Source organism: Eleginops maclovinus, chromosome 19 (assembly GCF_036324505.1).
Source record: "Eleginops maclovinus isolate JMC-PN-2008 ecotype Puerto Natales chromosome 19, JC_Emac_rtc_rv5, whole genome shotgun sequence".
Taxonomy (NCBI): Eukaryota; Metazoa; Chordata; class Actinopteri; order Perciformes; family Eleginopidae; genus Eleginops; species Eleginops maclovinus.
Genome location: NC_086367.1, coordinates 4,249,305 through 4,264,441, shown reverse-complemented (window position 1 = coordinate 4,264,441; position 15,137 = coordinate 4,249,305). Strand labels below are relative to the sequence as shown.

Here is a 15,137-nt window from a genome sequence, read left to right as displayed (position 1 = left end):
CTGCTACTACTACTGCTATTACTGCTACTACTACTGCTACTGCTATTACTGCTACTACTACTACTACTAATACTGCTACTACTACTGCTACTACTACTACTGCTACTGCTACTACTGCTACTACTACTACTACTACTAATACTGCTACTACTACTCGTACTCCTACTGCTGCTACTACTACTACTGCTACTGCTATTACTGCTACTACTGCTACTACTACTGCTACTACTACTACTACTACTGCTACTGCTATTACTGCTACTACTACTACTACTACTAATACTGCTACTACTATTGCTACTACTGCTACTACTACTAGTACTACTACTGCTGCCACTACTACTACTGCTATTACTGCTACTACTATTGCTACTACTGATACTACTACTGCTACTACTACTGCTACTGCTATTACTGCTACTACTACTACTACTACTAATACTGCTACTACTACTACTACTACTACTCCTACTGCTGCTGCTACTACTACTACTCCTACTGCTACTAATACTGCAACTACTACTACTGCTACTACTACTACTCCTACTCCTACTGCTACTAATACTGCAACTAATACTGCTACTACTATTAATAATCCTAATACTGCTACTACCAGTACTACTACTGCTACTACTATTACTCCTACTACTACTAATACTGCTACTACTACTACTACTACTACTACTACTCCTACTGCTACTACTATTACTACTATTATTACTACTGCTATTACTATTACTACTCCTTATACTGCTACTACTACTACTGATACTACTCCTAATACTACTACTACCATTACTACTACTGCTACTACTACTACTCCTACTGCTACTACTACTACTACTAATACTGCTACTACTACTACTACTACTACTACTACTACCAGTACTGCTACTGCTACTACTACTCCTACTGCTACTAATACTGCAACTAATACTGCTACTACTACTACTCCTACTCCTACTGCTACTAATACTGCAACTAATACTGCTACTACTATTAATAATCCTAATACTGCTACTACCAGTACTACTACTGCTACTACTATTACTCCTACTACTACTAATACTGCTACTACTACTACTACTACTACTACTACTACTACTACTACTACTCCTACTGCTACTAATACTGCAACTAATACTGCTACTACTACTACTCCTACTACAACTGCTACTACTATTACTACTATTATTACTACTGCTACTACTACTACTCCTACTGCTGCTACTACTCCTACTGCTGCTACTGCTACTACTGCTACTAATACTGCTACTACTAATACTACTTTTATTACTACTGCTACTACTACTGCTACTACTACTCCTACTACTACTACTCCTACTGCTACTACTACTACTACTACTACTACTACTACTCTTACTGCTACTACTACTAATACTGCTACTACTACTACTACTACTACTACTACTATTACTACTCCTAATACTGCTACTACTATTATTACAACTGCTACTACTATTACTACTCCTACTGCTGCTACTACTGCTACTAATACTGCTACTACTAATACTCCTATTATTACTACTGCTACTACTACTGCTACTACTACTACTACTACTACTACTACTACTCTTACTGCTACTACTACTAATACTGCTACTACTCTTAGTGCTACTACTACTAATACTGCTACTACTACTACTACTACTACTACTACTACTATTACTGCTACTACTATTACTACTATTATTACAACTGCTACTACTACTACTCCTACTGCTGCTACTACTGCTACTAATACTGCTACTACTAATACTCCTATTATTACTACTGCTACTACTACTGCTACTACTACTCCTACTACTACTACTACTGCTACTAATACTGCTACTACTATACTACTATTATTACTACTGCTACTACTACTGCTACTACTACTCCTACTACTCCTACTACTACTACTCCTACTGCTACTACTACTACTACTACTACTACTACTACTACTACTCTTACTGCTACTACTACTACTACTACTACTCCTCCTCCTCCTCCTCGTTGGAATTTCTTCCAAGTGGCACTTAGGAATCAGAATCAGAATACATTTATTCATCCCTAATGAGGGGAAATTTACATTGTTACAGCAAAAATAAAGATAGACAGAAAAAATTAAATTATAAAATACAATTGTTAATAATAATAATAATAATAATAATAATAATAATAATAATAATAAAAATAAAAATAGATTACATTTTTACTGCGCCTTTCAAGGGATCCAAGGCCGCTTTACATGGTGTAAACAAACAAAATTCAATAAGTAGCAGTGGGATTGGAAGCAGGGGGACTGACGGGTTAGGGGTCAAAGGCCATGGTAAACAGGTGAGATTTTAATGATGATTTGAAAATGTCCAGGGAGGCAGCATATCTCTGCATGAAGTGCATTCCAGAGGGTGGGAGGGTTCAGCAACACTGAACGCCCTGTCACCAACATTTCGGAGGCGAGTGGACGCAGATTCCGAGATGCGGGTGTAGGGATGGAGGAGGTCCAATAAGTACTGGGGGGCGAGGGCATGGAGAGACTTGTAAGTGAGGAGGAGTGTTTTATACTCCAAAAAGGACATGCTCAAAAAATATAAAATTCAAAAATGAAAAGTAATTCAAAGTAGATTCTACTAATTTATAAAGTGCACATTAGTGTTATTCACAACAATGGTGTCGTGGTCTTGTTTGTTATATCATATCATCAGGATCCTAGCTTTGCCAAGGAATAATGAAATAATAGTTGGGTTGCTGGTGTTTTGCTCTATAATTTTGTTTTGTAGCAGATGTTACAGATGCACCCAGCTGGACGAACAATCCTAAAGAGAGTGTTACCGTGCGTTTCCCTGCTCTGGTTATTGTATCAGTGTAAAACACACAGACATTAATACCACGGCACTGATCGCATAATTCCATTTCAAACAGAGACCTAACACAATCAAATGCTGCTTTTTCTGTATGACATAGATACCACAGCACTAATAACATAATTTCATTCTGTTTCATTCATTCTACAAAGCAAAAACGATTGGATTATCAAAAAACACAAGTCAGATAAGATGTATTCTGTGTGTGGTCGTCCTAAAGCGCTGCATTCGGTCATAGCTTAAAGACCTGGTCTACGAATAAATTCAATAAAAAGGCTTCACATTATTGTCTTTGCTAGATTCCACAAGCAATAACTGGAATTACATTTGACTTGTCAAGCTTGGTTGAGTAAAACCAAGTGGCTCTTACAGATTATTCATAAAAACATCTAGATTTGCAGTTCTTTAGGAGACTTTTTATTGGCAGTGGATTCAGTATTATTTGGGAAAGGTCACTCAGAACAATCTCCTTCAGGTGAGTCTCTTCCCAAAAGAGAAGAACTAAATCTCTCTTAATCGTCCCTCCAGACTCCTTTACAGTAAGATGACGCCAAAGATAACAACAATAAGGATTTATTCATCTCGGGCCTTCCATTAGTGGAACACAACGTATCTGGCATGGAGTTAATCTGCAGTTGCATTGGTCCAAATGAGATCAAACTGTTCAATGGAGGTCAGATTTTTACTAGAGAGAAAAGCCAAAATGAAGCATACAGAAGACGTGTTTAAGGCCTAACCAATAGAGTTGTGCAATAATGAGTCCTAAAACCCGGAAATTAGTTTACTTTTTAACACTTCCTTGGTTCCTTATCTCAACGTTTTTTTTCTTGTTCATTTATGGTTAGAAACCTGAAATTAGGTCTGGGGTTAACACAATCCTTTTTATTTTTTACATTTTGTTATACACTTTCAAAGACATACATAAGTACAAGGACATTGGTCACACACATCTCAAACAGGACAGGACAATAACATGAGGTGTGGGGGGTAAGGGGGTAACAGTGTCAATTTTATGCATGCACATGGTGTTGTATTAATACATGATTTACTTTCATTATTTCATCGTTATTATAAACTGAAAAGTAATCAAAAATTATAATTAAAACAAAAAAATATATCGACTTTTCCTATTTAATTCACCTAATTCACCTAGTCATCTATTTCTTTTTTCTTGTTTAATCATTTTTTTCTTTTTTTTAACCTCCGGTTACAAATGATCTTTCTCCATTTGTCTCCCTGGTTTTTTTTTTAATGGGGGGAAGCGGCCGAGTCTGTTGGAATCCAGGAAGCCCTTATCGGGCTTAACACAATCTGAAGAGTCACACATTTGTTTGTACAACATCAAATATGTCAGTAACCACCCTACTCCTGAATGTCTGGAGTTACTATGTGTCACAAAAATGGCGATTGCTAACAAGTGAATGAATAAACTTCTGAACGTCATAACGCCGCATATGACTGCCTGTAGCTTGGCGTTGGTGGTGCGCAGCCATGCGACCGTGCTGTAGTTTGTTTAAAGCCTTGGGTTTTTACCTCTGCCGATTACTTCAAAGCTTCCGAAATAAAGTAGTGTTAATAAATCCAATGGGGGAAATCCTATTGCTTTTTGTCAAGGGAGCCCTTCCGATGCTAACTTCTGGCCTAGCCTTCAAAAAAACATCATCACTGTATCACTTTATTGCCAAAATTCAGTTTGCTACTGAAGTATTTATTGACCAACACACCCAGTAAATGACAGTATTAAAGAGTCAATAAAATAAAGCTACGTCATTCATCCAATCTACACTAAAACATCAGCATGGTTTGAATAAACATGGCGTTCTTTTTCTATGTGAAGGAGCCAACGCATTAGCTACAAAATATGAAAGAAAAACTTTACCATTAATATGTAGAATATAAATTAAAGTGCCTCTTGATCGTCAGTAAGGATGATTATGTAAGAAATTATTCTAATAAGACGTATAGCTTCGAACAATTAGCATAAGAAAATAATGATTAAAAGGTAGCTAACGTTCCAATTCAGAGAAAATGTTTGCTCTCTACCTAGCTAAATGTTGTTTTAAATAGCGTTGTTTGTGCAAGATTGCACTCCGGCCTTCTTAAATGCACCCGTAGGTTGTTTAAAAGTGGCGGAATCATTGTAAGCGTAAGAGTTCCTTGTGAATAATATGCACAATAAATGTCAGGTGGATGGGAAAAGTAGCATGTGCGATTATCTGCCAGCACACGAACAACCAAACCCAGCTGATTAATTTATCCTGCTTTAACTACTTCACTTCTCTGTTTGTCTCTAGGTGCCATTCTTTGGTCCGCTGTTTGACGGTGCCGTAGTGGACATGAACATTTTGCCCACCATGGTCCGCGCCACAGCCATCAACGCCAGTCGGGCTCTCAAATCCCTGATCCCACTCTACCAGAACTTGTATCCTTTCTAAGCCAAAGAGCAAAAACCAAACTAGACCCCAAAGGTAGGTCTTAGTAGATTTTTCGGGGGCTTAAGCCTCATGGTCAGCTCTTTTAAAAGTTGGTAGTTTCAACTTGAATATACCTCCATTGTGTTGAAACCACCACACATGCAGCTCGAGTGTCGCCTCTCACTCAGCTCGAGTGTTAAGAATAACAAATCAATGTCCAGTGGGGTCGGGCTTTCAGAGTATAAGTGCTGGTTTGATGGAGTTGTATTTAGTCGGCTCTGAAGTGCCATATATCAAGTGTGTATGCATCTGTGTGTGCAAGAGAGAAAGAGAAATGGACAGATAGGTGTGTGTGTGTGTGTGTGTGTGTGTGTGTGTGTGTGTGTGTGTGTGTGTGTGTGTGCGTGTGCGTGTGCGTGTGCGTGTGCGTGTGCGTGTGTGTGTGTAGTCCTGTCTGCAGTCTGTCTGCTTGATCCGAGGCGATGGTAGTTTAGTTTGAACAAGCCCAGCGGTCAATACTTATCGATGACTCTCCTCCCTTAATGCTGCTTCTAAACAAGGGGGCTTTGCTCTCTGCTCTCACACACACACACACACACACACACACACACACACACACACACACTCTTTATTCTGAAAGCACGAACAGACGATTACACCTGATAGCTCCACAGAGGCACTGTCATGTGCATGCAGAAAGGCAGAAAGATACACACACACACACACAGAGGTGACAGTGTCCCCTGTTGAGGCGAGCTGGGCTTCTCACTGATCGTTGGAATTTCTTCTAAGCAGCACTTAAAGCAATTAGATCTCCTAATGATACTTTCTTCCCGTCTGTCCGCCTGTTCTTTTCTTCTTCCCCCAAATTCCTGGTCCTCGAATCCAAATACATCTTGTGTGTGTGTGTATCCTCGCGCGTGTATATGTTAAAAACTAAAAACGGTATTCCACAGACTCCATATGAAATCTTTGTTTGGCATCAATCCGCTTAAAAACATACATAATAACTTTTCAAAAATGGTCATTCCCTCTTATCATATCTGAATTGCATTGTCTGTCAAATGATCGCCATTAGTTATATTTTCCAAATCGCCAAGTTCAGTGCTGATTTCAAAACACATTTTCCTTGTCCATCATGCAGCATAGAGCGGTGCAGGAACGAGTCCTAAAACCCAGAAGTGAGTTAGCATTTTACCACTTCTGGTTTCCTTGTCACAGAGTCCGTGGGATTTCTCCGTAGGATTTTGGAAAATAGCTCGAAATAAAGTCTGTGGTTGGCACACATTTAAGAGACGGATCACGGTTTGTTTGATATTAAACACATCAGCAGTAGCCCCTCCCGGTGATTTTGGAAGAGTTTACGTGTCTGAAAAACGATGGTTGTTAACAAGTGGCTGAATAGGACTACAGAAGTTGTCGAGGACGTTGTACGTCATTACGTCGAACACGTAAACACTCAGTTTGTTAGCTCATCTTTGTTAAACGATAACAGACTGGTGATTGAAACAGCCAGGACTTCTACTTAAATTCAGTGTGGCTAAAAGGAAAAGTTGTGTTAAAATATGCAAGTGCACGAAAGTCAGTTGAAAGGATCTTAATTTGGCGTGGTATTGAAGTCGTGCGACCCTGCTGTACTCGTCTATAGTTCGTTTATAGCATAACATTAGCATTTTGCTTCTGGCGATTAGATATATGATTAGAAAAGGATAAAAGTAGGGTGGACATGTTAAGATTGTCCGGCTTACCATAACAAGCATTTATCAAACAGGTTGGTTTTCCACAGATCTTATTTTTGTACAATATTCCAAAATCCTACGGAGAAATTGCTTTTTTGTTGGGGGAACCCATTATTTCCGGGTCGGCCTACAAAAGTACGTCATCCCTGCACCACTCTATTATTGAAGACCATATCTGGTTCGACACAAGCTACATCGAAATCCCTCTTGCCACAAACACGTACTGATTATAACAGATCTACTTACTTAAAAAAAATGTATTTATTAATTTATTTTCTCTTTATATTAATTCTCCTTCTGGTGTCCTACCTCCTTCCTGTCCTCATCTTTCCTTTTGTCCTTCTTCACTTTGTTCTTCTTTGTCCTTTCTCCACTTTGCCTCCCCTTCTAATTTGCTCCTCCCTCCCTTTTCTCCTTCTCCGAAAAGATAATATAAGTAGTGGAGGTGACGCTGGGTGGAGGTGACGCTGGGTGGAGGAGTAGGTTGAAGAAGCCATTTTTGCTCTGCCACGTCTACGGTCCACCCAGCGAGACGGAGAGATTGTTGGCTCAGTGTGGGACTCCAACCCCTGGACCCCATTGTGTGTGTTCAGTATGTGTGTGTGGGTGTGTACTTACCACACTGTATCAAACTGTGTGTGCTTTTTTTGTGTGACTCCAGCAATGTGTGCAGCCATGTAGACACATTTCATTGTGTTTTTTATACATTTTGTCTCTGTGTGTGTGTGTCTGCCGGTGTCCTGGTGTGTATTGATTGGTAGTAGCAGCAGGTCGATGTCTGTGACAGGCTGAATTACAGTAATCAGTCATTATTGACTCCCCATCTCTCTGCTACACACACCTCGCTCCTCTTCTCAGCCCCCCCACACACACTTTGTCCCTCCTCATTTCTTTTCTCTCTGTCCCTCCAGCCTTGCATCTCTTGTCTTCCCATCCCTCTCCTTGTATCGCTCTGTCCTCCCCCCCTTATCATAATTTCTCCTTCTTCCCCCTCACTAATTCCTTCCCTGTATGTTCTCTCCTGTCTCTCTCCCTCCCATCTCGCTCTGCGTTTCCTCTTTGTTCAGATTTCTCGACCTCCATTCTCCTCGCTGCTCATTCTCATCGCCTCTTAACCTCCAGAAAGTCTGACATCATGAAGTAATTACCATCCTGAACAGTTGATGCTGAAGTTATAAGAGTTATAAGACACTACAATATCAGGGGGGGTTACTAAAATATCATAAAAGCATCCCAAAAGAAACTCAGATTTTTGATAAAGAAAAGCCCAGCAGTTGGGTTAACGTGAAACACGATAGGGCCATTCCAGTGTCTGTTGAATTCCAACACTGAAGGAAAATTGTCAGTAGTTTATAGAATACAATAAAATCATTTAACTCAAACACATATGACTCTTAAGTGGACTCTTAATATTTTCCGGGGCTGTATGAAGTGCCACCGCTGTAAACAAGACTCATAACTTCTGGAGAATATTTATCTTTGTGGCGGATTGTTGCAATAACAATTATGTTTACTGTATAGAAAAAACGTAATTCATCATAAGCATAAGTTATCATTCATAATACAATTATGATTTATAATAACGAAACATTGTTTCTTTATTATAAATCATAATATGTGCTTTGTAAGAGTATTTCAAACATCATTAAACATCACTTAATTCTAAAGTCAACAAATAAAGCAATACAGCCATAAAGTACAGAAGGGGATCCGTATTGATAACTATAATTCGCTGATATGACGCTTAACTAATGCAACAAGTATGTGGACGTTTATATTCCCACATACATTTTTACCTCTCATACTTAACCTGATTTGAAGGATATACAGTCTATCTTTAAGCCTCATTCATTGGGAGAATATTTTATCACTTAGGGCTAAATCTGCTTCTATTTTGTGCGGTGTTTGGGTGTTGTTTGTAGCTGTGAAGGGCAGGAAAGCTGAGTTTTATGAGTTTTTTCGTAAAGTGTTGAGCATTTGGAAGCCCCATAATGAGCTGCTAATGAATGGATTCAGTTTATGAATAACTGTTGACTCTTTAACTGTTAAACCTTCCATATCAACATGTTTATACAGTATATATCCTTACAGCATTTATTCTTAACCCTCATGAATCATGTAATATACAGGTGTCATTACAAGCTAAGCTATCAGCATATGTAGGCTGCAGGAATGTCACATGGATGTACAAATAGTAATGAGACCACAAGTCCAAAAGGAAACAATAAGACGAAAATGATGTCAAATGTGTTCAAAACCCAAAGTGAAAAGTAGTCTTAAATTCTTATTTCAAGTCGTAGTGACCATGGGGAAAAAACTAAATGTATCAAAGCAAACTTTCTCTGTTGCCGAGAAGAAAGTGAAGTACAGTGTTTAATTTGACTTATTACACGGCTTAGCTGTGTAATGTTATGATAGGTGAATTTGCTAAATTCAGAAGTCTGCTATGTTTTTTTATACATTTTCTAAAATATATTTATTGAATTTTCACAGGGTAACACAATCAAGAAGGAGCATGATAGCAATATGAACCCTCTTTTTCCCCACTTATCCCAAACACTGAACACATTCTCCACCGGTGCAATAAAATAATAAGAAGCATAAATAAATAAATTAGGTCAAAGGAAAAAATAAATAATGAATTTTATAAAGAAAATGACAAAGACAGCACCAAAGTAGAAGGAATATACAGACATGTACACCGAGGGTGATAAGACATTGTACACTATATTGAAATATGCCTTGAAATCTCCGTCCATGCTATTCCGTAGAGACCACTTCAGAGGGCTTGGGCCCCCTCATCTCTAATATAGTCCAGAAAAAGGTTCCATATGTTAAAAAAGTTAAAGGGTTTGTCATTGAGCCAGAAGCTTATAGCCTCTAAAGGAATAAGTTCCATAACACTTCGGATCCAATGAAGAAGTCTGCTATGTTTTGCTAGCGGAACGTTAGTATGCCACGAACTTGGTTAGTGAACGCGATACGTTAGCCGTGTAATAAGCGGGATAATTTACAACGCGCATGATATTGTTTTATCTTTTTCTACCTTAGCTTACCTATTCCTGCATTTTAGTTGTACCACTGTATTGCTTGTACTATGTTCTATTGTAATTCTTTATTTATTTTGAATGTTAAGTATATTGTATGTTGCAGTGTTATCTTGGGATAACTACACTATTCTACGGTGACAATAACGCCGTAGAATTCTGATTCTAATGAGCAACAGTCTCTAAAGCATCTGTTCTAATTCAGAGAAGGCATCATAATATTCGACTAAAGCAAAGTTGTGATGCCTGTAGCAGTTAGGTGGAACACGTATTGCTTAACATAATGTTCAATTTGTTGTAAAATCAAACATTCCTGGAGATTAGCAGCCATACTGCACATAAGGATTCGATGCCCTTATGATTGCTGCGCTGTGACATCAAGCATGCTCACATAGGGGGCTGACACAGAAGCAAATGAGGGGGGGGGAGATGGGATGAAGGCTGGCAGGGCTCAGCGTGTCAGCGGTTAACTGGCATTTTACTCTTCTTTCTTTTTCTTTCTATCTACGTTTGTCTTCCTCTCCCGCTCTGTCTCCTGGCCCTCAGGGCAGTCCATCTGCCTCCTCTCTCTCTCTGATCTTTCATTCACCATGACTAGAGCCATCCAGCCAGCCCACACACACACACACACACACACACACACACACACACACACACACACACACACACACACACACACACACACACACACACACAAACACAGTGCCAGGCTGCTGGGGCAGCTGTGTGTAAGCACAGCTCTATCTCACATATCAGCTCATTGCAGCAAGAAAAACAAATCCAAGACTCACTCACACACACACACACACACACACTCACACACACACACACACACACACACACACACACACACACACACACACACACACACACACACACACACACACACACACACACTCTTGAGAGAGCTCAAATCCATATAAGCCTCGATGTACACACATAAAGGTTTGTAAATCTTCCCTACCCTCTGATGTCTCCTATAGAGTGGTACGGGAATGAGTCCCAAAAACCTGGAAATTAATTCATATTTTACCACTCCTGGGTTACCTCGTCTCTAGGTCAATGTTTATTTGATCATGTTATAGTTTAAAGGCATGAAATAAGCTGAACTCGAGTCCGCCATTAGCTTAGCGGCGGTAACGTGGAGTTATTTGACTGTGATGTAGTTCCTTTATAGCCTAACGTTAGCTTTTTAGTTCAAGCGATTGCAATTACGCTACAAAAATCATAAACAAAAGTATCACAAACCGTTTGCCATGGAGCTTATTTATGTATTATCAAAATATCCAATAGTAACTTCCAAATAGTAAGAATGGAGATCTTTATCCTCTTAGTAGTGATCCACATCTCCAAAAATCAATCTTTGAATTATCAAATGAGTTATTTTTTCTGCATAAGAAGCTAAATATTACTTCTGATGGACAGTAGAGTAGGGTAGTAGAGAAAGATGGGTTCCTCCTGTAGCCCACCACAGAAGGAGCAGACCCTGTGACCTTGTAGATTAGAGCAGATGAAAGTAAGGGGTTCACTGCTGAGCGATATATTGGTGTCACCACTCCTCACGCTGGAAGCTCCCTCCGTACAGGTCTTATCAGGAAAATGTTAGGTTTCAACTCAACACCTAAAAAAAGAGTTGAATGGAGGGAACCCTAAAGGAGAATTTTTAGACTAATATCAACCCTACAAGTGTCCAGTAAGACAAGGAAACATATGTTTACAACATAGAAAAAACGTTTTTAATACATAGTTTTCATTAATAAGCTAAACACACATTGCTGTATTCCCCCGCAGCTTAACATAGCCCCCAACAAAAGGCACTGTTCATTGCATTAATTTAAACACAAAGGAAAACCTTAGAACAAAAAGGTAACATTTATTATTTAATAACACTTTTTAATTTTAAGTTTTTTATTAAATTTGCATTTTATGAAATTATTCACAAAGCATACATAACAGAAACACACACATAACAAATCTACGTAAATAAATTAACTACATAACAGTTGACAAATCGGAGATGAAGTTATAATAATACAAATAAAAGAATGGATACAATATTAACACTATAAATCCTCATTATAGTGTTCTATACTTTACCCATTTTTCCCATCTTTCTTCAAAGACAGGCATCTGCTTTGTAATTCCCATAGTTGTTGTTTTTAATTTAAAGATTTATGTAATTCTCTCGAATAATCATAAAGTTATACAAACAAATATGCAAATTGTTGAATAACATTGGTATGATAATGCTAGCTGCTTTATTTTCTCAGAAAAAACCCCCAGAAAAACATGTTAACTTTTATTTTTCAACTAACTGCGCAATAATGCAAGTCTGAGTTTAGGATTATTGTCCATAAACAGCAATATCTAGGCTCTTTAGTATTAAAAAAATTGGCAATACGTTAATTTTTTCCCCCATTTCAATAAGACAGGTAATTACGGAACGAGTTCCTTTTATCCATATGAGCATACTTCTACTTTAATCCAACTTTCCCCAAGTTAAAGTGCAATCAAAGTGTGTGACCGCAGAACCTCTGTGCACTGCTCACCTCTGTGGGCCAAGATTCTCCATCTCCTACAGCTGCTCCACCATCTGATAACATCTGACAGACGTGTCTGTGTGTGTGTGTGTGTGTGTGTGTGTGTGTGTGTGTGTTGGTCTGTGTGTGTGGGTGTGTGGGTGTGCATGTTAGTTTGGTGTTTAGTGTATGAATGTGTGTGAAAGAGAGCAAGCTGTGGCCGTCCTCCATCTGCTCCTGGGCGATTGTCGTGCTGGGGAACAATGTTGGAGAGACGCTAAGCTGCTACACACAAACACACACACACTGAAGTTCCAGCAAGTGTGTGTTTGTGTGCATGAATTTCAAATGTATATCAGTCCTTATGCACTTGTGTAATTCATGGTGTTTATGTTGCATGTGTATATATGTCACTCCTTTTAGGATTAGTGTGTGTGTGTGTGTGTGTGTGTGTGTGTGTGTGTGTGTGTGTGTGTGTGTGTGTGTGTGTACACACTTACACGTACACACATCCCCTCTAGTAGTTGATTGGCACAGATAGCTGCACTGGGGCTGGGGTCAGCATATGGCCCAGTGTGATAGCGATGTTGTGTGTGTGTGTGTCTCTGTGTGTGTTGCTGCTTTTCCCTCTTTTTCACACTGTTCCAAGCGAAATGATGGCAGCTCTGGGCATGTAGTGCTATTATCCCCCATATCCACACACACACACACACACACACACACACACACACACACACACACACACACACACACACACACACACACACACACACACACACACACACACACACACACACACAAACACAAACAATCTCACACACACACGCAGCCAAAACGCCTAGCGGCCTCCCTGTCTCTGCCAGCTCCCACAATAGAGCCTATTGTCCCACTAATGCTACAATCTGCAGCGTGTGACAAGGAGTGTGTGTGTTCCTCGCCACGGCAGAGAGGTGAGGACGGAACCTTACAAATTGAAGACATTTTGTTATTGCTGATGCTGAAATGGGGTCATGTTATCCCTCACCTCCTCTGAGCTCCTCTCCACCCATCACACATGGAGGCAAAATGCGTTTGACATGAGGAAGACGCCTGTCTGCAGGGCGCGCTTCATGGGATCGTGCGATTAGGAAATAACCGGGGTTGGGAGGGTTACTTTAAAACTGTATTCTGCTACAATTAATAGTTACATGTCAAATAGTGTTACCTTAGCTCAAAGGTAACGATCAAAGTTATTTTACCTGATTACTTTCTGTTACTTTTGGATTATCTTGATATCAATAAATTAAAATAAATTAAAAAATGTGTCCTCCACTCAGAAGTTTTATTTATTGGAAAACCTGCCTTTCATTAAAGAGGAGCCAAGGCAGTATGAGAAAAATAAAGAGCTTTATGAACATTAAAGCATGGAAACATGTCCCAGTAGAGACACTAAATACAAATATGAACCTGAAAATGAGCAGAAAAGGGCCCTTTTTAAATTACATTTAAAATGTGCAGGTAAAGGTAAAAAACAGAAATATTTAGTTTGGGGATAATAAACAGAAAGATATATCAAATTAGATTAAAACATAGAAGTACTCACCATTCCAACCATTTCAAATTATCTTTGTACTTTCACATTTCTTTCACGTACATTTTTCGAAGATATATTTATTTTCTTCCAAGCTGGAGAAATCATCCTCCTGGCTTGCAGCAGTGCAATGTCAATTAAAGCTAACCCTATTCAAATTGCTGATATTTCCATAAAGAAATGTTGGTATTATATGATTATATATTATATAATCATATTGTTTTATTATTTATACATTTGAGAGATGAAGAAACATAAATGAACAGTTAAAGTGCAGAGGAAATAACTGTTCTTGTAGTCGCATTATAAATATGGAAACAGTTAAATACATGTTGCCCCTCCGCTCTTTATTGAAGTCCCAGCATTGTATGAGCATACTCCTGCAAATTGACAGCAAATCAGCACGGCGTGCTGAGTCGCATTTGATGCTTTAAAATACTTTCAGGATTGGGTTAAGGGTGTGTGTGTGTTGGGGGGGGGGGTGAGGAAATTAATGTGTGCAGAGGGGAGGTGATTGTGGTTAATTGTTTCCCGTCGGGCAGATAGAGGAAATGAAAAGAAAAGGGTGAGGAGGAGGGGTCACAGCTAATCTCTCCCGCTTCTCCCTTGGGGGGGGAGATGTGTGCAAGTGTGTGTGAGAGGCTTTCCGGATCTTTCACATGTGAGCACCATGGTGTGTGTGACACTGTAACATCTGCATCATTTCTTAATACAGCGCTTTGTCTGCTGTGTGGATTTATGTTTGATTATTGATCACTCGATTATTTCTCAAGTAGATCAACATTTAGATAGTTTTAAAATATGTTTTAAAATTGCTGATACATTTAAATATGTATCAGGCCGACGGCGATCTTGTCGTCAGCAAACTTCAAAATGGTGTTGATGGTTGTCCGTGGCCACGCAGTCGTGGATGAACAGGGAGTAGATGAGAGGGCTAAGCATGCAGCCTTGAGGGGCTCCGGTGTTGAGAATCAGGGT

General features: G+C 39.2%; 1 protein-coding gene across 1 annotated transcript in view; it reads left to right on the top strand.

Annotated features, from left to right (window-relative positions):
• ralgapa1 (Ral GTPase activating protein catalytic subunit alpha 1) overlaps nt 1-15,137 on the top strand; it is a 92,112-nt gene that overhangs the window by 57,091 nt on the left and 19,884 nt on the right. Inside the window, 1 exon segment of the mRNA XM_063908578.1 lies at nt 5,165-5,292. Coding sequence (XP_063764648.1) covers nt 5,165-5,292 — 128 coding nt within the window.